This window comes from Microcebus murinus, chromosome 19 (genome assembly GCF_040939455.1).
Source record: "Microcebus murinus isolate Inina chromosome 19, M.murinus_Inina_mat1.0, whole genome shotgun sequence".
Lineage (NCBI taxonomy): Eukaryota > Metazoa > Chordata > Mammalia > Primates > Cheirogaleidae > Microcebus > Microcebus murinus.
Genome location: NC_134122.1, coordinates 20,520,825 through 20,540,667, shown reverse-complemented (window position 1 = coordinate 20,540,667; position 19,843 = coordinate 20,520,825). Strand labels below are relative to the sequence as shown.

General features: G+C 40.6%; 1 protein-coding gene across 2 annotated transcripts in view; it reads left to right on the top strand.

Moving 5' to 3' along the window:
- XPO6 (exportin 6) overlaps window positions 1-19,843 on the top strand; it is a 104,900-nt gene that overhangs the window by 43,100 nt on the left and 41,957 nt on the right. For both annotated transcript variants that reach the window (XM_012759010.2, XM_012759009.2), the window contains exons 6-9: window positions 804-881; window positions 4,591-5,044; window positions 8,763-8,889; window positions 16,898-17,007. In XM_012759010.2, coding sequence (XP_012614464.1) covers window positions 804-881; window positions 4,591-5,044; window positions 8,763-8,889; window positions 16,898-17,007 — 769 coding nt within the window. The remainder of the gene's footprint in view (window positions 1-803; window positions 882-4,590; window positions 5,045-8,762; window positions 8,890-16,897; window positions 17,008-19,843) is intronic.

Sequence of the window (19,843 nt, the reverse complement as noted above, 5' to 3'; positions counted from 1 at the left end):
GTTGGAGGAATAGGAAGATGTGAAAATTTCCCATTCTGTGTAGGGAGTGAGACAAGGTGTGGAATCTGCCCCCTGTGCCCTAACTAGATTGTAGTTGTATGTAGCATTTCCCTCTGCTGTTTGCTTAGAGCCTCATGACAATGTATGAAGGGTAAGAACAACAGAAAGCAAACCACAAAATGAGACAGGAAGAGAGAAGGAGAGTGGAGCACTCTGAGGTGGTGGCTGCCATTAGACCTACTCCCGAGGGAGGCGCATGTGTGGCACCTGGCCACGAGGCCCTCAAGGTGCTGGGAGCCTAGCCTTGTTGCTGTAGGAACCTTGTGTGGAAAGTATTTTTATCTTTAGCTTCTCTACCCAGATTTTTTCTTAGATATCTAGGTCCCTTTTGTTTTGAATTTCTAGTTTAGTGCTTGGCACGTGGCGGGCACTTAAAATTGGTTGAAAGAATGATTGGAACAGCAAAGAGTGGTCAAGGAGGATAAGGGTTAACATGGCCACTGAGTGGATGGAGCGTCCAGGTAACTTTGGCAAAGAGCAGTGTTGATGGAAATAGTGGGGAGAAGCTGCATTGCAAGGTCAAGGTGAAGCAGTAGAGATCCTCTGAGTGGGGACAGTTCTTTGCAGAAGATAGCTGGCAGTGAAATAGAGAGGCACAGCCATCAGCTAGAGCGGGACATATGGTCAAGAGAGGGATGTTTAAATACTGGTGTTCGATCACAGATATCAATACATCGTTTTTCTAAATCTGATTTTTATATGTTGGACTTCTCTTTTAAACTTTGCTTCCCCTTTCTTGCTAGGTATCTTGGAGACTGTCTGGGACAAGCACAGTGTTACTGCTGCCACTCCACCACCGTCCCCCACCTCAGGAGAAAGTGGTATGATCTGCCTGGGTGTGCCAGCATTCCTCTTTTAAAATGCACTTGAGGGGTCTCAGCAGGGAGTAGCAGTAGCTTATCTACACCAGATACAGATGCTGATTCTTCCTTATTCTATTTTTGGCCTTTCTGCCTAATGTTTTTTGAGCAGCTCGCTTTCTACTCTTCTCATGAGTACTTGTGCTTTCTAGTATAATATTTTGAACAACACAGCTTGTTTCTTCTTGCCCATCACAAAGATGGCATCTTTGACCTTTTGTCATCCAGCTCTGTCCCCTTTAAGCTCATAATTGCTTTCCCTCTAGTTTGTTGCCCTTGCTTTTCTCTTGTTCACAAATTTCACTGCTGTGTTGCTTGTGCTGAGGTTGGTATGAGCCTGGGGCCTTGACAGGTGCGCTTTGTCATTCTGCAGGGGTGGGCAGCAGCCTGAAGGAAAGGATGTAGGAATGTAGAGTGCTTTCTTCTCCACTGGATGCAGGGAGAAGTCGTGTTGGCTAAGACAGATTGGGGGCCAGTGTGCAGTAGTCAGCCTTGAATTCACACCAGTTAAGAATAATTTGATAAAGCCTGGGGATATCTGCAGTTGTTATTAAATAGATTACTGGTTGCTAGTTATTGTTCACAGTTATATTAATATCTGTTTCAAAATTCAGAGTACAGTTCATCTAAAGATGACTACTTTCAAGGATGGATGGAAAGAGGAAATTGTATCTGAGCAGGAAATTTTAGTTTCTAAATACTCATGTTTACACTAAGTGATCACAGATGCTTTTCAAGTGGAGTGCATCCTGTGAATTGGCACTTATTTCTTCCCCTATTGTAAAGGTTGATGTGGCTAATGAGAAATATTTCTACATCTTTCTCCTTTACCCCAAGGAAATGGGATGTTGAAATCAGACATCTCTAAGCTCAAACTGTTTTATGTAGCCTGTTGTTAATATGTGGAAGTTGAAATTCTTGTGTAGTTACTGTAGAATTGAAAATATATCCTGAAATTTTGAGTATTGCTCAGCGTACACTAATTTATTTGAAATTCTGTTTATCGTAATGGGGTTAGAGAGGCATTTTTCATACTACTTGGGTTAAAAACTGTTAGAGTTCTAGAGTGCATTAAAAGCTCACAGGAAGTTGAACCTTAATTTGTATTTGGGTGCAAACCTTTGTTCTTAGAGTGGATATTTGAGGTGGCTCAAGAGATTTCTGTATTTTGCACAATTCAAATGATTGAAGAAAAATTTGCAAATGATTCAGAGATTTGATTTTATGAGCAAGTGAACACCTTGGAGTATCTGCAGTTTGGCTAGTCTTTAAATTTACCATTTTATTTAATTATAGTTTGAGATTAGTTCTTTTGAGTTAGATATGTTTTTACATAGTTGAATATGGTTTGGCATCCATCATTAGCAGCAGTGTTTACTGCAGAGAAACTTACTATTTTTTTTTCCATTTTTTTCTTTCTATCTTCAGCAGAGAAACTTATTTATTTTTCTGAGATCATTTTCTCATACCAAAAGCTGTGTGTTTTAGTTGGCTTTGTTCAGATATATATTCTGAGCTAACTGAGTATATACTTTCTTTCTTTCTTTCTTTTTTTTTTTTTTTTGAGACAGAGTCTCGCTTTGTTGCCCAGGCTAGAGTGAGTGCCATGGCGTCAGCCTAGCTCACAGCAACCTTAAACTCCTGGGCTCAAGCAATCCTGCTGCCTCAGCCTCCCGAGTAGCTGGGACTACAAGCATGCGCCACCATGCCCGGCTAATTTTTCTATATATATTAGTTGGCTAATTAATTTCTTTCTATTTGTAATAGAGACGGGGGCTCACTCTTGCTCAGGCTGGTTTCGAACTCCTGACCTCAAGCAATGTGCCCGCCTCGGCCTCCCAGAGTGCTAGGATTACAGGCGTGAGCCACCATGCCCAGCCCCTTAGACTTTTGGTCTTTTTCTCTGTATACTTTTTTTTTTTTTTTTTTTTTTTGAGACAGAGTCTTGATCTGCCACCTGGGCTAGAGTGCCATGGCGTCAGCCTAGCTCACAGCAACCTCAAGCTCCTGGGCTCAAGTGATACTCCTGCCTCAGCCTCCTGAGTTGCTGGGACTACAGGTGTGTGCTACCACACCTGGCTAATTTTTTATTTTTTATAGACACGTGGTTTCTCTATGTTGTCCAGGCTGATCTCAAATTCCTGGCTTCAAGAGACCCTCTTCCCATAGCCTCCCCCAAAGTGCTGGGATTACAGGCATGAATCAGTGAGCCCCACCCATATTTTATAATTTCAAACCACAGGTGCAGATAATCCCACGAATCATACTGCTCAGTTGATTGCAAAGGCCCCCTCCTTTTTAATTTATTTTTCCTTCATTCCCATTCTCCTATTTGCCTTTCCTACAGGTGAGCAGCCATTTGAATGTAGATAATGTGGATCCTTTTTTTTGGTAACATGTTCTTATAAAAACTTAATGTTTTGTGTTCATAGCTTTTAATACAGGTAAATGGTGTGGTAATACTGTAATTCTGTTTCTTAAATTTTACTCAACAGTATCCTTTTAGAGTCTCTCCCTACTGTTGCCTACGTCCTTAGGCTACTGCTTCTACTCACTGCATGGTGTCATATGCATCCTCAGCGTTTTACTTGTTCTTCTCCCCTCAGTGAGGAGCTAGCTTGTTGTGACTTCCCAGCTGCACACACCTCACCTGTTCCCTCATAGATCTGGGTGAGGGTTGCTTTAGGAGGGGAATGATCAGGTGGTGAGACTTACGACTATTTAGCAGGATTGCAGAGTGCCAAGGTCCTCTTCAGTGTGGCCGTTCCTTCTGCGTGGATGTTCCATGTCCATCTCTAGCCCTGAACACTTGATGTTCTCTAACATTCTTATTTTTTTCAGTCGCCTTTTAATTTGCATTTTCTGGTTACTAATGAATTTGATATCTCTTTATATGCTTTTGAGTTTCTTCTTCTGAAAATTGTCTCTTCATATCAGCTGCCTGTTTTTATGTTGTGATTGTACTTGTTGATGTGCAGCATCTTTCTTATATATTTTAGCTTTTAGTCCTTTTTTAGAAATTGTCGGTGTCTTCTCTTGGTCTGTTATCTGCCTGGTAACTTTCCCTTAATGTTTCTCATTGATTAGAAACTCTTAATTTTGATGCTGTTAAATTTATCAGTATTTTTTGTTAAGGTTTCCATTTTAGTAGTTTTAATAAGTTTTTTTCCCACCTCGCCCTATAGCTCAGATACTTGTATATTTTCTTCTGTTAACTTTAAAGTTTTTTCTTTAGTTTAATTCTTTAATTCATTTGGTGTCCAATTTTATGTGTGATGTTAGGGATTTTTATTTATTTAATGGCTATGTATAATTTTTTTTCAAAAACAATGTGATTTTGGAGAAGAGTAGAAAGAAAAGAATAACTTGGGTGGGCATGGAGGTTACAGTTGGAGAATAGTCCTGTCCTTGTCTCCACTGCTGTCTCCTGGGAAACTGCTATTCTATAGATCTCAGTAAAGCTAAATTTAAGTGAAAACACTGAATATTATATCCAGATTTTTTCCCCCAAGATTCACAATCAGTTATTTTGCTATACTGTTAATTTTTTTTTACTTTATAGGTAACTAAACTGATTTTTTTTTTCTTTTTTTTTTGGCAAAGACAATCACTTGAAGTGGTTTGTAAGAGATTTGATAGTGGATATCTTAAAAGCCTTTTCTATTTTCAGGTGACTTACTAAGTAACTTGTTGCAGAGTCCTAGTTCAGCCAAACTATTGAATCAGCCAATCCCCATCCTTGATGCGGAGAGTGAGTATATCTGTTCCCTGGCCTTGGAGTGCCTGGCTCATCTCTTCAGTTGGATTCCTCTGTCTGCCAGCATCACCCCGTCCCTCCTTACCACCATCTTCCACTTTGCACGCTTTGGCTGTGACATCCGGGCCAGAAAGATGGCATCAGTTAACGGAAGCAGCCAGAACTGTGTCTTGGGTCAGGAGCGCGGCCGGCTTGGGGTCCTGGCCATGTCCTGCATCAATGAACTCATGTCCAAGAACTGTGTGCCTATGGAATTTGAGGAGTATTTACTGCGTATGTTCCAGCAGACTTTCTACCTCCTGCAGAAAATCACCAAGGATAACAATGCCCACACAGTGAAGAGCAGGCTAGAAGAGCTCGATGAGAGGTAATGAGAACAGGTGTGGAGCTGGTGTGCCCTGAGAAAGGGCCCTGACTGTTTATCGTGCTGTGCCGCATAGCATCTATAATCCTCTTTGATTTCAGAATATGGGGCTCCTGGTGAGGAACAGAAAGGTAGGTGTGTACCAGTAAGTCTAAGATTAGCTGGAAGGGATAGGGTGGTTAAGGGAAATGAGTTGAGTTTGAAAAGTGCCTGTGGATTGTGTAGGTTTGTTGTCTTTTTTCCCCCATCCACCTCCTGTCCTCCCTTCCACTCCTCTTTCCCCCTCTTCCTCACTATTCACCTGCAGGTCTGAGGTGGTACAGGAACTGAGACTGCTGCCCATGCGTAGCCAGGAACAGGAGAAGAGGTCCATGGAGGTACAGGAGTTACAATCGCCTTTCTCACTTGGTGTTGCTTGTCAGTTTTTACCATTTGACTTTTCCCAAGTGAACATCTTGCAGTGTATAGGAATGTCCTTTTAATTCTCAGTTTTACACAAATGGCAAGTTTTCATCAAAAGATAGGAGAAGCCGGGTGTGGTGGCACGTGCCTGTAGTACCAGCTACTTGGGAGGCTGAGGCAGGAGGATTGCTTGAGCCCAGGAGTTTGAATCCAGCCTGGACAACATATCAAGACCTTGTCTCTTTAAAAAAAAGAGAGAGAGAAAAAGAAAAGAAAAAGAAGAGAAAGGAGAGATGTTAATGTGGGCACAGGTTAATGTGACACATACCTATATTTCTTTGTTGTTCTCTTGAATGGAGCTTAAAATTACCTAGCGTTTTTTTCTTACAGTACTCTAAAAGACGACTCCATCAGAGTACTTTGAGGCAGGGCCTTATTATTTATTTCCATTGTAGATGATGTCATTTATGTATCTTATAGCTTTTACTGATGCAATGCTACTGCTGTAGAAAAACGAGGGAAATTGGAGACTTAGAACAATCTTGTTGACTGTTCAGAAACTTTCAAGTAGTTGTATTGAATTAGTAAATATTTATGGATTGCTGGGCAGTAAAAACTGTTAACATTGGATTATCTTTTGTTATTAAGCTATAATTAAGTCAAGTGCCTAAAATTAAGAAACTTTCAGTGCTTTTTAAATTGAGCAGTTTAGTTTTTTCTAAAGTTAAAAAATTGATTCGTAAGATTATTTTTGATTTGGTTTACTGTAAACAAGTTTTATGTGACATTTGCTTTGTATAATCACAAAAGAACTCATATGGTAGTATATATATATTTTTATTTGGTGATAACTTATATGAATTCAATTCACATGTTTTAAAATCCTTTTTAGCTTTGGTTAAGAAAAGCTGTATTATCTTCATATGTTAATTAAAAAATGTAGCTGCTTATACTATCAGTTGGTTTGTCTTTTACTTTAAGCAAGATATAGTCACAGACACTTTGTTGTGGCTCATATTTGGATAGTATAGAAATATCATATGGTTTATCTGTGTGTTGCTTTTGTTATGTGTAACTTTTGTGCCCTTGGTTTTGTATTTTAATCCTATGCTTCCTATTGTCCAGTGAAAGCTGAGAGGTGCTTGTGAGCAGAAAGGTGACATAGATAATACTGTGTGCTTGCTTCCTAGTCTGGGATCCCTCATCACTAATTCTAAACTGCTCCATCCATTCTCAGGTGTTTAGGGGCTGCTTAACCAGGTCCTTGGCTTTTCTTCTCTTCGGCTGCCTTTTTTCCTAACTTTATACTGTTCATTAGCACCTGTACCAGAAGGTGGGCAAGGGAAAGAAAATGAGGTAAAATAAAATATGTAGTTTTAGGTATTGAACAGCCTTGTTTGTATTTTTTTTAATTGGGTTGGAGATTAAAGTAAAATTGAGACCGCTTGATGTTTTGCTTGTGACTTCTCTTTCTTCTTTTATGGGTTGTAGAGCATTGAGTGCACCTTCCTAAAGAGCAGTAAACTGGTTGACGACTTTGAATGTCCATGTAAAACTATAATGTAATACATGAGCCGAGTGATGAATGAGCAGTTCTTACTCTTAAGTCTTAGCAGTTGAAGGTATCAGGGAAAAGTCTCTCTGTACTTTCCTGTCTCTAAAAATAATTGATTTTAGTGCCTTACTGTTTTTTAAGTACATGGCCCTATGATCCACAGAAACAGCCATTTTCCTTATCAAAATATTTTCTAAAAGCTGCAAATAAGCTCACATATGTGTGAGCCAGTTACAGAGGTTAGACAGGCAGGTTGGCCACCCTCAGGGAGATAGGTCCCAGGAACATCAAGGGACACTATTTCTGGGCCAATTTTGCTTTTCTTTCTTTTTTTTCTTTTTTCATTTTTTCCTTTTTATTTATTTATTTATTTTTTAGAGACAGGGTCCTGCTCTGTCGCCAGGCTGGAGTGCAGTAACATGATCATAGCTCACTGCAACCTCAAACTCCTGGGCTCAGGCAGTTCTCTCGCTTCAGCCTCCTGAGTACCTGAGACTATTGGTGTGTGCCACCACGCCTGGCTAATTAAAATTTTTTTGTAGAGACCTGGTCTTGCTCAGGCTGGTCTTGAACTCCTGGCCTCAAGTGATCTCCTGCCTCAGGCTCCCAAAGTGCTGGGCTTACGGGGGTGAGCCACTGTGCCTGTCCTCAATTTTGCTTTTCTGAGGAGTAGTTGTCTTCTCCCCCTTTATTTCACTTATTTCTGCTTTAACAAATAGCTTTTTGCAGTTATGAATTTCAGAATTATATTTAGCCATTATTTAATATTTAGCTAAGGCCTAGTATGTCTTTACCTTTTTCGTTGGTCTCTGAAATGTGATTTATGAACTTATGTCCATCTCATTTTCTAATCACCTTTTGGTATTTAGGGGCTTAAAATGACAGTTTCTGAGATGTGAGAGTGATGATGTGCTGTGTATTTAATAACAAATATCTCTTATCCTTGCAGCTATGACCCACACTCTTCTGTGAAATCATTTTATGAATACAAATGAATTGGGGATTCACTGTGATATTAAAGAAAGAGCACTGGATTGGGAGTGGGTGATAGGCTTATTCTGCGATGAGCTGGCCAAGTGACCTTGAGCTGGTCGCTTTATCTCTGTGGACCTCGCCTCATCTGTAAAATGGAAATATCAGGCTAAAGTTCCTGAGGCTTGTCCAGCTCTAATAGACATCCCTTATATTTGAAACCACTTTTAGAGTGAATTAGGATGTGCTATGTTTAATTAGCAACAGGAGCCAGACTGTTTTCCCAGGGGTGGGAAATGAACATTAGGTTGGAAGCTTGAATATGCCTTACCTGGATGCCATGCCCTTTGTATAGCGTGGTTTTGTTTTTGTGTCTTTAGCACAGTTCATTTTATTATAATATTTTTGCCTCCTAGCAAAGATAGCCTTCTATACTTGCGAGATTGAAATGACACAGTGATCTGTCCATCAGCTTTTTAGCATCATTTCCTTTCTCTTTAATTGGGTCATAACACTAATGCATTAGAAAATATAAGAGCACTAGCTTATAAGAAGCCGTAGTGGACAGTGTCTAAGGATTAAAGTTGCTTTTCTGCTATGTTTCAGGTGGTAATGGAATGAAGGGTTGCCTGTCCTGTAGGTAATTGTTGCAGGCCTTTATATTTTTAACTAAAAATATATTATAAATCTGTATAGTTCTGTACTGAAAGAAATTTGGATTGAATTTAAGTTCTCTTCTAAGGAGGTGGCTGGGTTTCTCATTGTTGCCTTTTGTCATCTTGTCTCATTTAGCTACATTGAGAAGTTTACTGACTTTCTGCGGCTCTTTGTGAGTGTTCACCTAAGAAGAATCGAGTCCTACTCTCAGTTTCCTGTGGTGGAGTTTTTGACACTTTTGTTCAAGTACACATTTCATCAGGTAAAGCACCAAAACCATCCTTTTCTTCCAGAGAAAAGGTGTACCTTGTTATTTTGAGGAGAAAGAACTTTAATTTTATTTCACAAATATTTATATAATGGTTACTATGTGAAGATTAACACATGTAATCTTCACAACAGCCCTATGATGTAGGTGTTATTCATCTGCATTTTACAGATTAAGAGACTGAGCCACAGAGGAACTTGTCCTGAGCACACAGGCTTATGAGTCATACAATTAGTAAGTGGTGGAGCTGGGATTTCAATCCACAGAGTCTATACTCTTAACCACTATTGTGTTAGAGAAGCAAAATACAGAAAAAGTTTGAAATTAAGGTCTTTAGTTCCATTCTGTAGCTGTCACCAAAATGTCCCACAAGATTATATAGTGAAGCTTTCAAGAGTTAAGTTTTGGTGATGTCCAATTTTTTCCCCAGTATGGCAACAAATTTTTTGAGCTCCTGTTGTATTTTAGGGGCTAGGCGTGTAACCTTCACAAGCAAAGTCCTTGTGTTCATTGGGAGTTTACATTCTAGTGACCCAGTATTTTTATAAATATAGATAAACAGCTTTATTGAAGTATAATTTTACATACCATGAAATTAATTCATTCATTGTAATTGTACAGTTCATTGATGTTCAGAGAATGGATAGAGGTGTACAACTGTTACCACTGTCCAATTTTAGATATTTCTGTCACACCCTATCCCTTATGCCTGCTTCTGTTGTTAAAATAATTTTTTTATTGAACTATGACATACATACAGAAAAGTGCATAAATCCTTTGTGTATAGTTGCATAATGAGTTTTCCCAGAATGAACATCCCTATGTAACTACTACCTGGGTCAAGAAATAGAATGTTCCCGGCACCCCCAACACCCTCACTTCCTTTCCAATCACTTCCCCCCTCTTCTGTCAGAATAGCAGCCCCAGTCCTGACCATAACAACACAGATTAGTTTTACCTGTTTTAGAACTTCTCTGAGCATATAAAGCATATAATGTATATTTGTTTTGTCTGTTTTTTTTTCTGTTGTTTGACATTATGTTTGTGAGATTCGTTTGTGTTGTGTGTGGCAGTATTTTGTACATTTTCTTTGTGTTATACTAAATCATTGTCTGAAAATCCATTCCTCTGCTGATTTGGCTGCTTCTAGTTCTTGGTGATCATAAAACATGTTGCAGTGAACATTCTTACATATGTGCTTTTTGACGTACTTAGGTAGCCTTTCTGTTGGTGTATACCAGGGACGAAACTGCTAGGTCAGTGAGGGCATCTGGTTTTTAAAAGTAGATTTTTGTTTTGGTTAAAAAACCACTAGTGTTGTAGCTTAATGTGGCTGGAGGAGAGGTAAGGGTCTGGGCCGGGGTGGTTGTGCGTCTGTGATAGCGGATTTGCAGCAAGGCTTTGGTGTGGAAGCTGGCCTTTCTCATAGAAGGACTTGGCATGTGAAAATAAAATACACAGTGGTAAGGGCGAACCATTCCTGGGAACAAGGGGCAGGGGCCACAGCTGGAGGAGGAGGACCAAGGCTTGAAGAAGTGTCAAGGTGTCTGCTAGAGGGGCCAGTGTGTCTAGAACAAGAAGGAAAACATGCTGAGCTCACCAGGTCTAGGGAGGAATAGAAGAGATTGGGGGAGGGGGAGGACATAGGGGAGAAGCATCAGGTGGGACAGTTTTGAGATGGATCCAGAGAAACCTTAAAGGATATCAGGAAAAAAGGAGGGTTTGAGAGAATATTGAGTGAGTGTTAAATAGGTATTTTAGGAAAAGTGGGGCAGAAGTGAAAGCGAGAAGGAGCCAGTGCTGAGGTTGCAAAGAAGGGGCTTATTTGGGGAAATGGAATGAACATACCTTGAAATTTTATGCCTTATGTAAAATGGTATTTTTAAAAAGCATATATAATATAGAAGAAAGCTTAAAAAATGTTTAAAAGTGTACAGTCTTGTGCCTACTTCTTTGATCTTGGACCCAAAAGTTGTGTGTTTGAGCTCTGGGTATTTCTATTAGGGCTGTATCCTTGGACAGGTCTTTTTATAAGAATTTCCTTAGATTTCGTGTTCCTCACATAAGAAGATAAATGCCAGTGGCATCTTCAGGGTCTTTCCTAGTGTTTATCCTTTGTGATTCTTTCACTAGGCTGGTATGTATTAGTTTTCCACTGAACTTAATATAGTTGTTTGTTTTTGTTATATTTATTCATTGGGAAAAGAAATAGACATGTGGTCATGAAGCAAACAACAACCTTCTTTCTTCCTCCCCACACCTGGAGGCCATTGTCAGGTGAACTCCTTTCTGCTCTCCTGGTCTCCTCCTCCTTTTCTGGGCACAGCCTTGCCAGCTGTGGAGTAGACGTGTCCTCGAGTTCCAGACAGCGTCATATTCTGAGCACAAGGTGGATAGGAACCTGGAAGGTGCTGTGTCCCAGTTTACTCTGGGCAAACTGGGACAAGGTGCATTCTAGGCCTGGGAGTAGGGGAGTTCTTTGGGATAAGATTTAAGAGTAAGCAATTATTAGGTCATTAAATATGAAATGTCCAATTTCGAATCAAAAGTGTAGTTTATTATATTTCAAACACGAAACAGCATAATTAATCAAAGTATGCACCTAAACTCGACATGGTTTTGCCCCGCTCCCCTTTTTTTTTGAGACAAGGTCTCACTCCATTGCCCTGAATAGAGTGCCATGGCGTCAGCCTAGCTCATAGCAACCTCAAACTCCTGGGCTCAAGCGATCCTCCTGCTTCAGCCTCCCGAGTAGCTGGGACTGCAGGCACAGGCCACCACACCCAACTATATTTTTCTATTTTTAGTAGAGATGGTGTCTTGCTCTTGCTCAGGCTGGTCTCAAACTCCTGAGCTCAAGCGATCCTCCTGCCTTGGCCTCCCAGAGTGCTAGGATTACAGGCATGAGCTACTGTGCCTGGCTGAGTTTTGCCATCTTAATGGTAGCTTATTTATGCCAGCAGTGAAGAAGCCTGGAAAGCAAGTGGTGATGAAATCTTTTTTTTTTTTTTGAGACAGAGTCTCACTTTGTTGCCCAGGCTAGAGTGAGTGCCATGGCGTCAGCCTAGCTCACAGCAACCTCAAACCCCTGGTCAAGCGATCCTCCTGCCTCAGCCTCCCGAGTAGCTGGGATTACAGGCATGCGCCACCATGCCCGGCTAATTTTTTGTATGTATTTTTAGTTGGCCAATTAATTTCTTTCCATTTATAGTAGAGACAGGGGTCTCGCTCTTGCTCAGGCTGGTTTCGAACTCCTGAACTTGTGCAATCTGCTTGCCTCGGCCTCCCAGAGTGCTAGGATTACAGGTGTGAGCCACCGCGCCCGGCCGGTGATGAAATCTTGAAAGACATTTTCTACAGCTTGTTGAGAATTGAATATTTTTCCTTGTAAGAACTGTTCTAAAGCCTGGAAGATGTGGTAGTCAGTTGTTGCAAAGTCTGGTGAAATACATATGGCAGGCCGGGCGCTGTGGCTCACGCCTGTAATCCTAGCTCTTGGGAGGCTGAGGCGGGCGGATTGCTCAAGGTCAGGAGTTCAAAACCAGCCTGAGCAAGAGCGAGACCCCGTCTCTACTATAAATAGAAAGAAATTAATTGGCCAACTGATATATATATAAAAAATTAGCCGGGCATGGTGGCACATGCCTGTAGTCCCAGCTACCCGGGAGGCTGAGGCAGAAGGATCACTCGAGCCCAGGAGTTTGAGGTTGCTGTGAGCTAGGCTGACGCCACGGCACTCACTCTAGCCTGGGCAACAAAGCGAGACTCTGTCTCAAAAAAAAAAAAAAAAAAATACATATGGCAGAGTTTCCAAGTCCAGCTACTGTAGTTTGAGCAGCATTGTTTGCGTGAAATGTGGTCAGGCGATGTCTTGCAAGAGGATTGGCCTGTCTCTGTTGACCAGTTTCAGCTGCTTGCTTGTAAGCATCCATCATTTCATCTAATTTGAGTGCAGTAGACATCTGTTGTAATCAACTGACCAGGTTTCATGAAGGTATAGTGGATAATGCCACTGCTGGACCACCAAACAGACACTATTAGCCTTTTTTGATGAGTATTCAGTTTTGGACTGTGTTTTGGCACTTCATCTTTATCCAACTGCTGTGCCGAATGCTTGCGATTGTAAAAAAGAATCCATTTTTCATCACACATAACATTATAGTGTAGAAATGGTTCGCCTTTATGCCGTGACAGGAAAGAAAGGCAAGCTTTGAGATGATTTCTCTTCTGATGCTCGTTTAATTCATGCGGAACTCATCCATCCAGCTTCTTTGCCTTTTGATTTGTTTCAAATGGTCCAATATTGTTGGGATAGTAACATCAGACCTTGCCGCTAATTCACATGTAGGTTGAGATGGATTCAATTCCACTACAGCTTTTAGCTCATCATTATCTACCTTGGTCTCAGGTCACCCACATGCTTCATTTTCAAGATAAAATCACCATAACAGAACTTCTGAAACCATCGACATACTGTGTATTCATTAGCCACATCCTTCCCAAACACTTCGTTGATATTTGGAACCGTCTGTGCTGTACTGGTTCCACAATGGAACTCCTATTCAAAAATAACATGAATTTTTGACTTATCTACGCTCTAAAAAATAATTTTGAAAGATAATTACAAGCCAAAATGTGCGTTTGAAAGACTGAAGATGTACTTTCACAATAAAAATAAAACAAAACAAACAAAAATAAAACAAGAAGTGTCAAAGTGAAACGTCAGAGATATCAACTGTCAAACTTATTACTTAAGGAAATCAGACACTTCATAGTTCATAACCTAATATGTGACCTTGAAGAGAGCTTTATGTCCTAGTCTGTTTGCTAACAGTATAATCTTTATCATAGCTTTATTATTTGTGAAATGGAAAAACGTATCTTTTTCTTATCTAGAGGGGTTACTATGAGTATACTCAGTTTTTTCGGCCTTTTCTTTCTAAATTACACAGAAAGTTTAGTCCAGTGATGCATCACTTAATGATGACAGGTGTGTGTTCTGAGGAATGCATCTTTAGGCAATATTATTGTTGTGTAAACATCTTGGAGTGCACTTAACACAAACCTAGATGGTAGAGCCCACTACACACCTAGGCTACATGGTACAGCCTAACCTGTACTGTGTGTTACTATATTGAATAGTGTAGGCATCTGTAACACAATGGTGAGTATTTACATATCTAAACATAGAAAAGGTTCAGTAAAATACAGTGTTGTAATCTATGGGACAACTGTCATATATGTGCTCTGTTGACTGAAATGTTGTTACTTGGTGCATGATTGTATTGGTAAACATTTTGGAAGAACAGTAATAAGACAAAAGATGGTGCTAGTATCTTTGTTTAACCATTTGTCCTTTTTAATTTCTTTTCCTGCATTTTTCTTTAACCTGAGTGTCCTGCCACCTGTCCCTCTGGCCACTAGTGCTCCCAGATATTGGCCTCTACCATGACTTTTCTTTCTTGCTGAGCCTCTGGAGGCAGCTGTCCAAGCCCATGATTTCTCAGTCACCCTTCCTCTCTTCTTACTGCATCCTTACCAGTTCTTTCTCAGTCTTGCACTTTTCATTTTGCCCCTTCTTTCTAAAATAGGGCCTGATATGGTATGACCTAAGGGAGAGGGCTCTGGATTGGAAGTCTTAAGATCCACATTCTAGTTCTGATTCTGGTCCTTAATTGTCTTGTTACCTTAGGTCACTTATTAGCCTTGATTTTTTTTTTTTTCTTTTCTTTTTTTTTGAGGCAGGGTGTCTTGCTCTATTGCTTGGCCTAGAGTGCAGTGATGTCATCATAAGTCATTGTAACCTTAAACTCCTGGGCCCAGGTGACCTCAGCCTCCCAAGTAGCCAGGACCACAGGCATGTGCCACCGTGCCCAGCTAATTTTTCTTAGTTAGTTAAAGACAGGGTCTCAGGCTGGTCTTGAACTCCTGGCAGCTTGACCTCTCAAAGTGCTAGGATTACAGGTGTGAGCCACTGCACCTGGTTGGTTTCTTTATAAGATTGGAAGAAGAAAAATAGCTATCTGTCCACTTTCCAAGCCTAATGTAAAGATCAAATAAACCAATGCAAATGGAAATCAAACATTGTGAACCACTTGGAAGATAAGTGGTATCATTAGTTTCTTAAGGAAACTTGTCAGGATTTTCAGTGGTCAAATAGCCCTGGAATTTGAAAAGTAAATCTGAGCATAGGTACATTTTAAAAATGGGTCTGTGAAGGTTTTGAAAAGTTAAGTGACTCCACAAGTAGAGCCAGCTATCACCTTTATGACCTCAGTGACCTGTGTCCACACTGATTGTCAAAGACCGGATCATAGGCAGCCTATGGGCAGTGGGGCCTGCAGGTATGGATGTGAGTGGTGGTATTTGCAGGTTGTACAGGGGGTGTATCTGCTTACTTTTTTCCCCAGCCTTGAGCCATATATTAATACTTAAATCCTTAATTCAAAGGCAAGAGGATGACATGTATAATTGTAAAGTACTTTTACTTATCAATAAAACTTGGATTTTTGTGGTGACTTTTCTCAAAAGCACTTCCACATGCATTTGATTAGTTATGTTCTTTTCAGTGGCCTGGTGGGCATTTTTAAACCAGGCAAGGGCGGACTGGGTGACTTACTTAAGGGAAGCTCAGCAAGTTGAAGCCTGGACAAGACTCTGTTTCCTGGGTTTACAAGTTGAGTGGCCTGTCCACTGACTACCTGTGTTATTTCCACTTGGCTTATTAATTGTTCTTCCTGGCTTTTCTCCTGGTTCATTTCATGTTCCAGACATCCTGGCTTTTGCCAGGTATGAAGTGGAGACAGGACATGGTCATTGGTTTTCTAAGGTTGTTCATATCAGTGGTCCTGATTGAGTTGTAGGAGTCTAGTTCCAGGGCTGCCCTTTGGGTAGTGAGTTTGTAGTCTTCTACCTGGTTTTTTAAGTTACGGTTTTTCTGTCTCACACTTGAGCTTGAATGAAGAACTCCCATTGCACACTACCATACAGTCTTAGTTATTTCTTGGGCAGATTCTTAATATGCCTGTGTAAACTTCTGGATCTCCTTGTGGATCAGAAATGGAAGGATACTGGTCCAAGAAGGTGATGATATTTTTCCTTTCTGTAACTGATGTTACCACTAAATTTGTGGTTCAATGAAGCAGTCACCAGACAAACCAATGGGTTCTTACAGGTGGTGAGAATTTGACTGACTATGTCAGGGATTGGGGGCCTCCAGTTGAACCTGAATGTGTGTGGGAAGGACTTGATGTTGGAGAGTATAGTGCCTACATTTTGCATGGAATAGAATCTCAAAGCTCTTGAGAAAGTTATCCAATGCAAGGGTCTAGGCACCAGGATTCTGCAAAGACTTGCTCTTCTCACTTTGTCCTTATCCATACTTGGTTAGAGTTTGCTCTTAGCCTGTTTGACACCGGTACTTTTGCAAATGGGATAATGCCCTGAGGGTCAGACTTAATGACCTCATTTTCAATCTACTATATAGGAAGACTGCAAATGTGACTTTCCTTACATTCCAGTGGGTGAACCTGTTACTGAAACTTATTTTTGGTTTTGTAATTGTTCGTAATGGAAAGAAAATTGGCTGGAGGAAGAAGGACTAGTTCCTACTCCTGACTTTGAGCAGCTCGTATCTTTGGATCTCAGTTTCTTTCTTTCTAAAATAAATTTGAATTAGCTGATCTGTGAGCGCCCTCTCCACCACAGTCTCAGATTTTAGGATAGGCTTGTGCTTGGCTTATTTTGTAACTCAGTTTGTCCCCCATAGTCTCTCCCTAATGATGTGTTCTCTGGTACCCTTGTCTTGTCTTGTTAGGTTCAATAGTGCCCAAGGATGAAGACTGTCTGGAAGTGCCAGTTTTGGTTACTGGGAAACTGAGGGAACAGAACATAGGCTTATGATGGTTTACCATTCCGTCAGACGTAAACACTGGCATGTGTGTGTTTCTAAGGAATAGTTGCATTAAATAATTTCATTGTCTGGATTTCTTTTGTACTATAGCCTACTCATGAAGGTTACTTCTCTTGTTTGGATATCTGGACGCTCTTTTTGGACTATCTGACAAGTAAAATAAAAAGTCGTCTTGGAGACAAGGAAGCAGTTCTCAACAGGTAAATTCTATAAACGCTGATAACTAGAAATAGTCATTTTCACCAGTTATTCTTGTGGTTTAAAGGGGCAGCCATGCAGCTGGATCTCTTCAGGGAAACTGAGTCACATCAGCTGTTTAGACAGTAATGCCATTAAGCATTTTCTTCGTTTTTCTTTTAAATATCTTATTTTCTTAAAACATTTTTTCTGATTAAAAAGTAACATTTATTATTAATTTTTAGGTATGTTAATGCTTTTGTGATATGTTTTTTAAATTGTTTAAAATGGCCCTTATTTTAGAGACACGTACTGAAGTATTTATTGGATAAAACGATGTAACATCTGGGATTTGCTTTAAAATAACCCAGTGGGAGTAGACAGGAAGTAGGTTTGTGTAGAGAAGAAACAGAGCTGGCTGTATGTTGGTAATTGATGTTGAAGTTGGTTGATAGGAACTTGGGGTTCATTATGTTCTCACTCCTTTTGTGTTTGAAAATTCGCTAAATAAATGAATAAATACCTATCATTAAAAATGTATTTATTTTTAAAACTAGGAAAACATAGAGAAAAATATAAAGAAGATAAGTTATTCATAATCTCACACTCCAGAGATACTTGCTTTTGTACTTTTTATTGTGTTTCTTAAGAATGGAAAATGGGACAAGGTTTGTTTTTTTCCCCCGTTTCTCAAACCCATTTTTCTTGCTTGCAGGCAGAAAGTATATTTTCTGTACAGTATAATCTTAGTGCCACTGGGTGGGGAGAAGAGGTGGGGAAGTTGGAGATTCAGCATGCCAGGGAAATAATAGCAAATCCACGTATGGGGAAGCAGAGATGGTCGTTTTCTTAGCAGAAATATACCTGTCATAGTCTCAGTATGTGGCTGCATTCCAGTCACTTGGCAGTTATAAAGGAGGCAAAAAAATGTATTTTACATTGTAGGGTCAGAATAGTTTCCTGTTAAACTAACCCTGATTCTTATATTTCTAGCACACAGATGCAGTTATGGTATGAGGTTACAAACTAGGTGATGTGGCCCTGGGTACTTTATCACACTTCCTTAAGAGAGTACTTGCAGATTTCACTCAGTTTGGTTAGAGCTCTTGCTTCTTTGTATAGTATTTATAAGAGTGATTTCAGGTGAGGTGGCCATTGTGTGCAAAACCTGTCCAGTGGATGAGGGAGGCTCCGTAGTGTGGAAGCCATGACTTAGAATCAGGCAGACCTGGAGTCCTGGTTTTGTAGTTCCTACTTGGGTAAGTTACTTAGCCCCTGGAAGCTTCTGTTTTCTCATTTGTGAAATGGAGATGATACTAAGAGTTGTTATGAGCTGGGTGTGGCTCACACTTGTGGTCCTAACACTCTGGGAGGCCAAGGTGGAAGGATCTCTTGAGCTCAGGAGTTTGAGACCAGCCTGAGCAAGAGCGAGGTCCTGTCTCTACTAAAAATAGAAAAAATTAGCCGGGCCTGATGGCACGTGCCTGTACTCCTAGCTACTCAGGAGGCTGAGGTAGGAGGATGGCTTTGAGCCCAGGAGTTTGAGGTTTCTGTGAGCTAGGCTGATGCCATAGCACTGTAGCCCGGGAGACAGAATAAGACTCTGTCCCAAAAAAAAAAAAAAAAAAAAAAAAGAGTTCTTGAGACATTAAATAAAATAATAAACTAATGTATTTAGAATACTTGACACATTGTAAGTGCTTAGTAAATAGTATCAGTGTTTTTGTTTGTTTGTTTTGTTTTTAGGATAGTTAGAATTCAAGGAAATCATGTATGTAAAATGGCTGGTGGCACGGTGTCTAGATGTATTAGGCACTCCGTAAATGGTCACAGTGATGACAACAAGAAGTTATAATGATGTTACTGCCTTTTGACTGTGGCAATGACCATGGAGTTAGGTGACAGGGCCCCTGGACGGTGTAAAGGGATTTGGCCCAGCCCTAGAGATTTACCTTCCTGCCCAGCCATCTGTCATCTGATGTCACAGTTGTTTGTGGTTCTGGCTGACCACTTTATTTATTTATTTATTTTTTTGAGACAGATTCTTACTCTGATGCCTAGGCTAGAGTGCCACGGCGTCAGCCTAGCTCACAGCAACCTCCAACTCCTGAGCTCAAGTGATCCTTCTGCCTCAGTCTCCCGAGTAGCTGGGATTACAGGCATGCGCCACCATGCCCGGCTAACTTTTTGTATATGTATAAGTTGGCCAATTAATTTCTTTCTATTTTTAGTAGAGACGGGGTCTCACTCTTGCTCAGGCTGGTTTCGAACTCCTGACCTTGAGCGATCCTCCCGCCTTGGCCTCCCAGAGTGCTAGGATTACAGGCGTGAGCCACCGCACCCGGCCTGGCTTACCACTTTAAACACTAGGAATTTTTCATTGATTGTTTGATTATTATCTTAAATGAGGCTTTCTAATGACTTATTTTTTTAAACATACATGCAACACTTTTTAAAGATAAAATCTCACTGTGTTGCCCAGGTAGTGGCCTCATCGTATCTCACTGTAACCTCAAACTCCTAAGATTAAGGGATCCTTCTGCCTCTGCCTCCTCAGTAGCTACAGGAGCACACCACCATGCTTGGCTAATTTTTATACTTTTTGTAGAGACAGCGTCTCACTGTGTTGCTCAGGCCAGTCTTGAACTCCTGGCCTCAACAGTCCTCCCGCCTCCGCCTCCCAGAGTGCTAGAGATACAGGCATGAGCCACTGCACAGCCTATAATAACACTTTTATGCCTTTAAAAAATGAAAAACCCCTCATAGCTTGTCTGTGGTTTGTGCTGTTAAAGAATAACTACTATCTGGGGAACTGCTTGTCCTATCAGACATCCTGTGGTGGTCTAGGACAGTAGATTA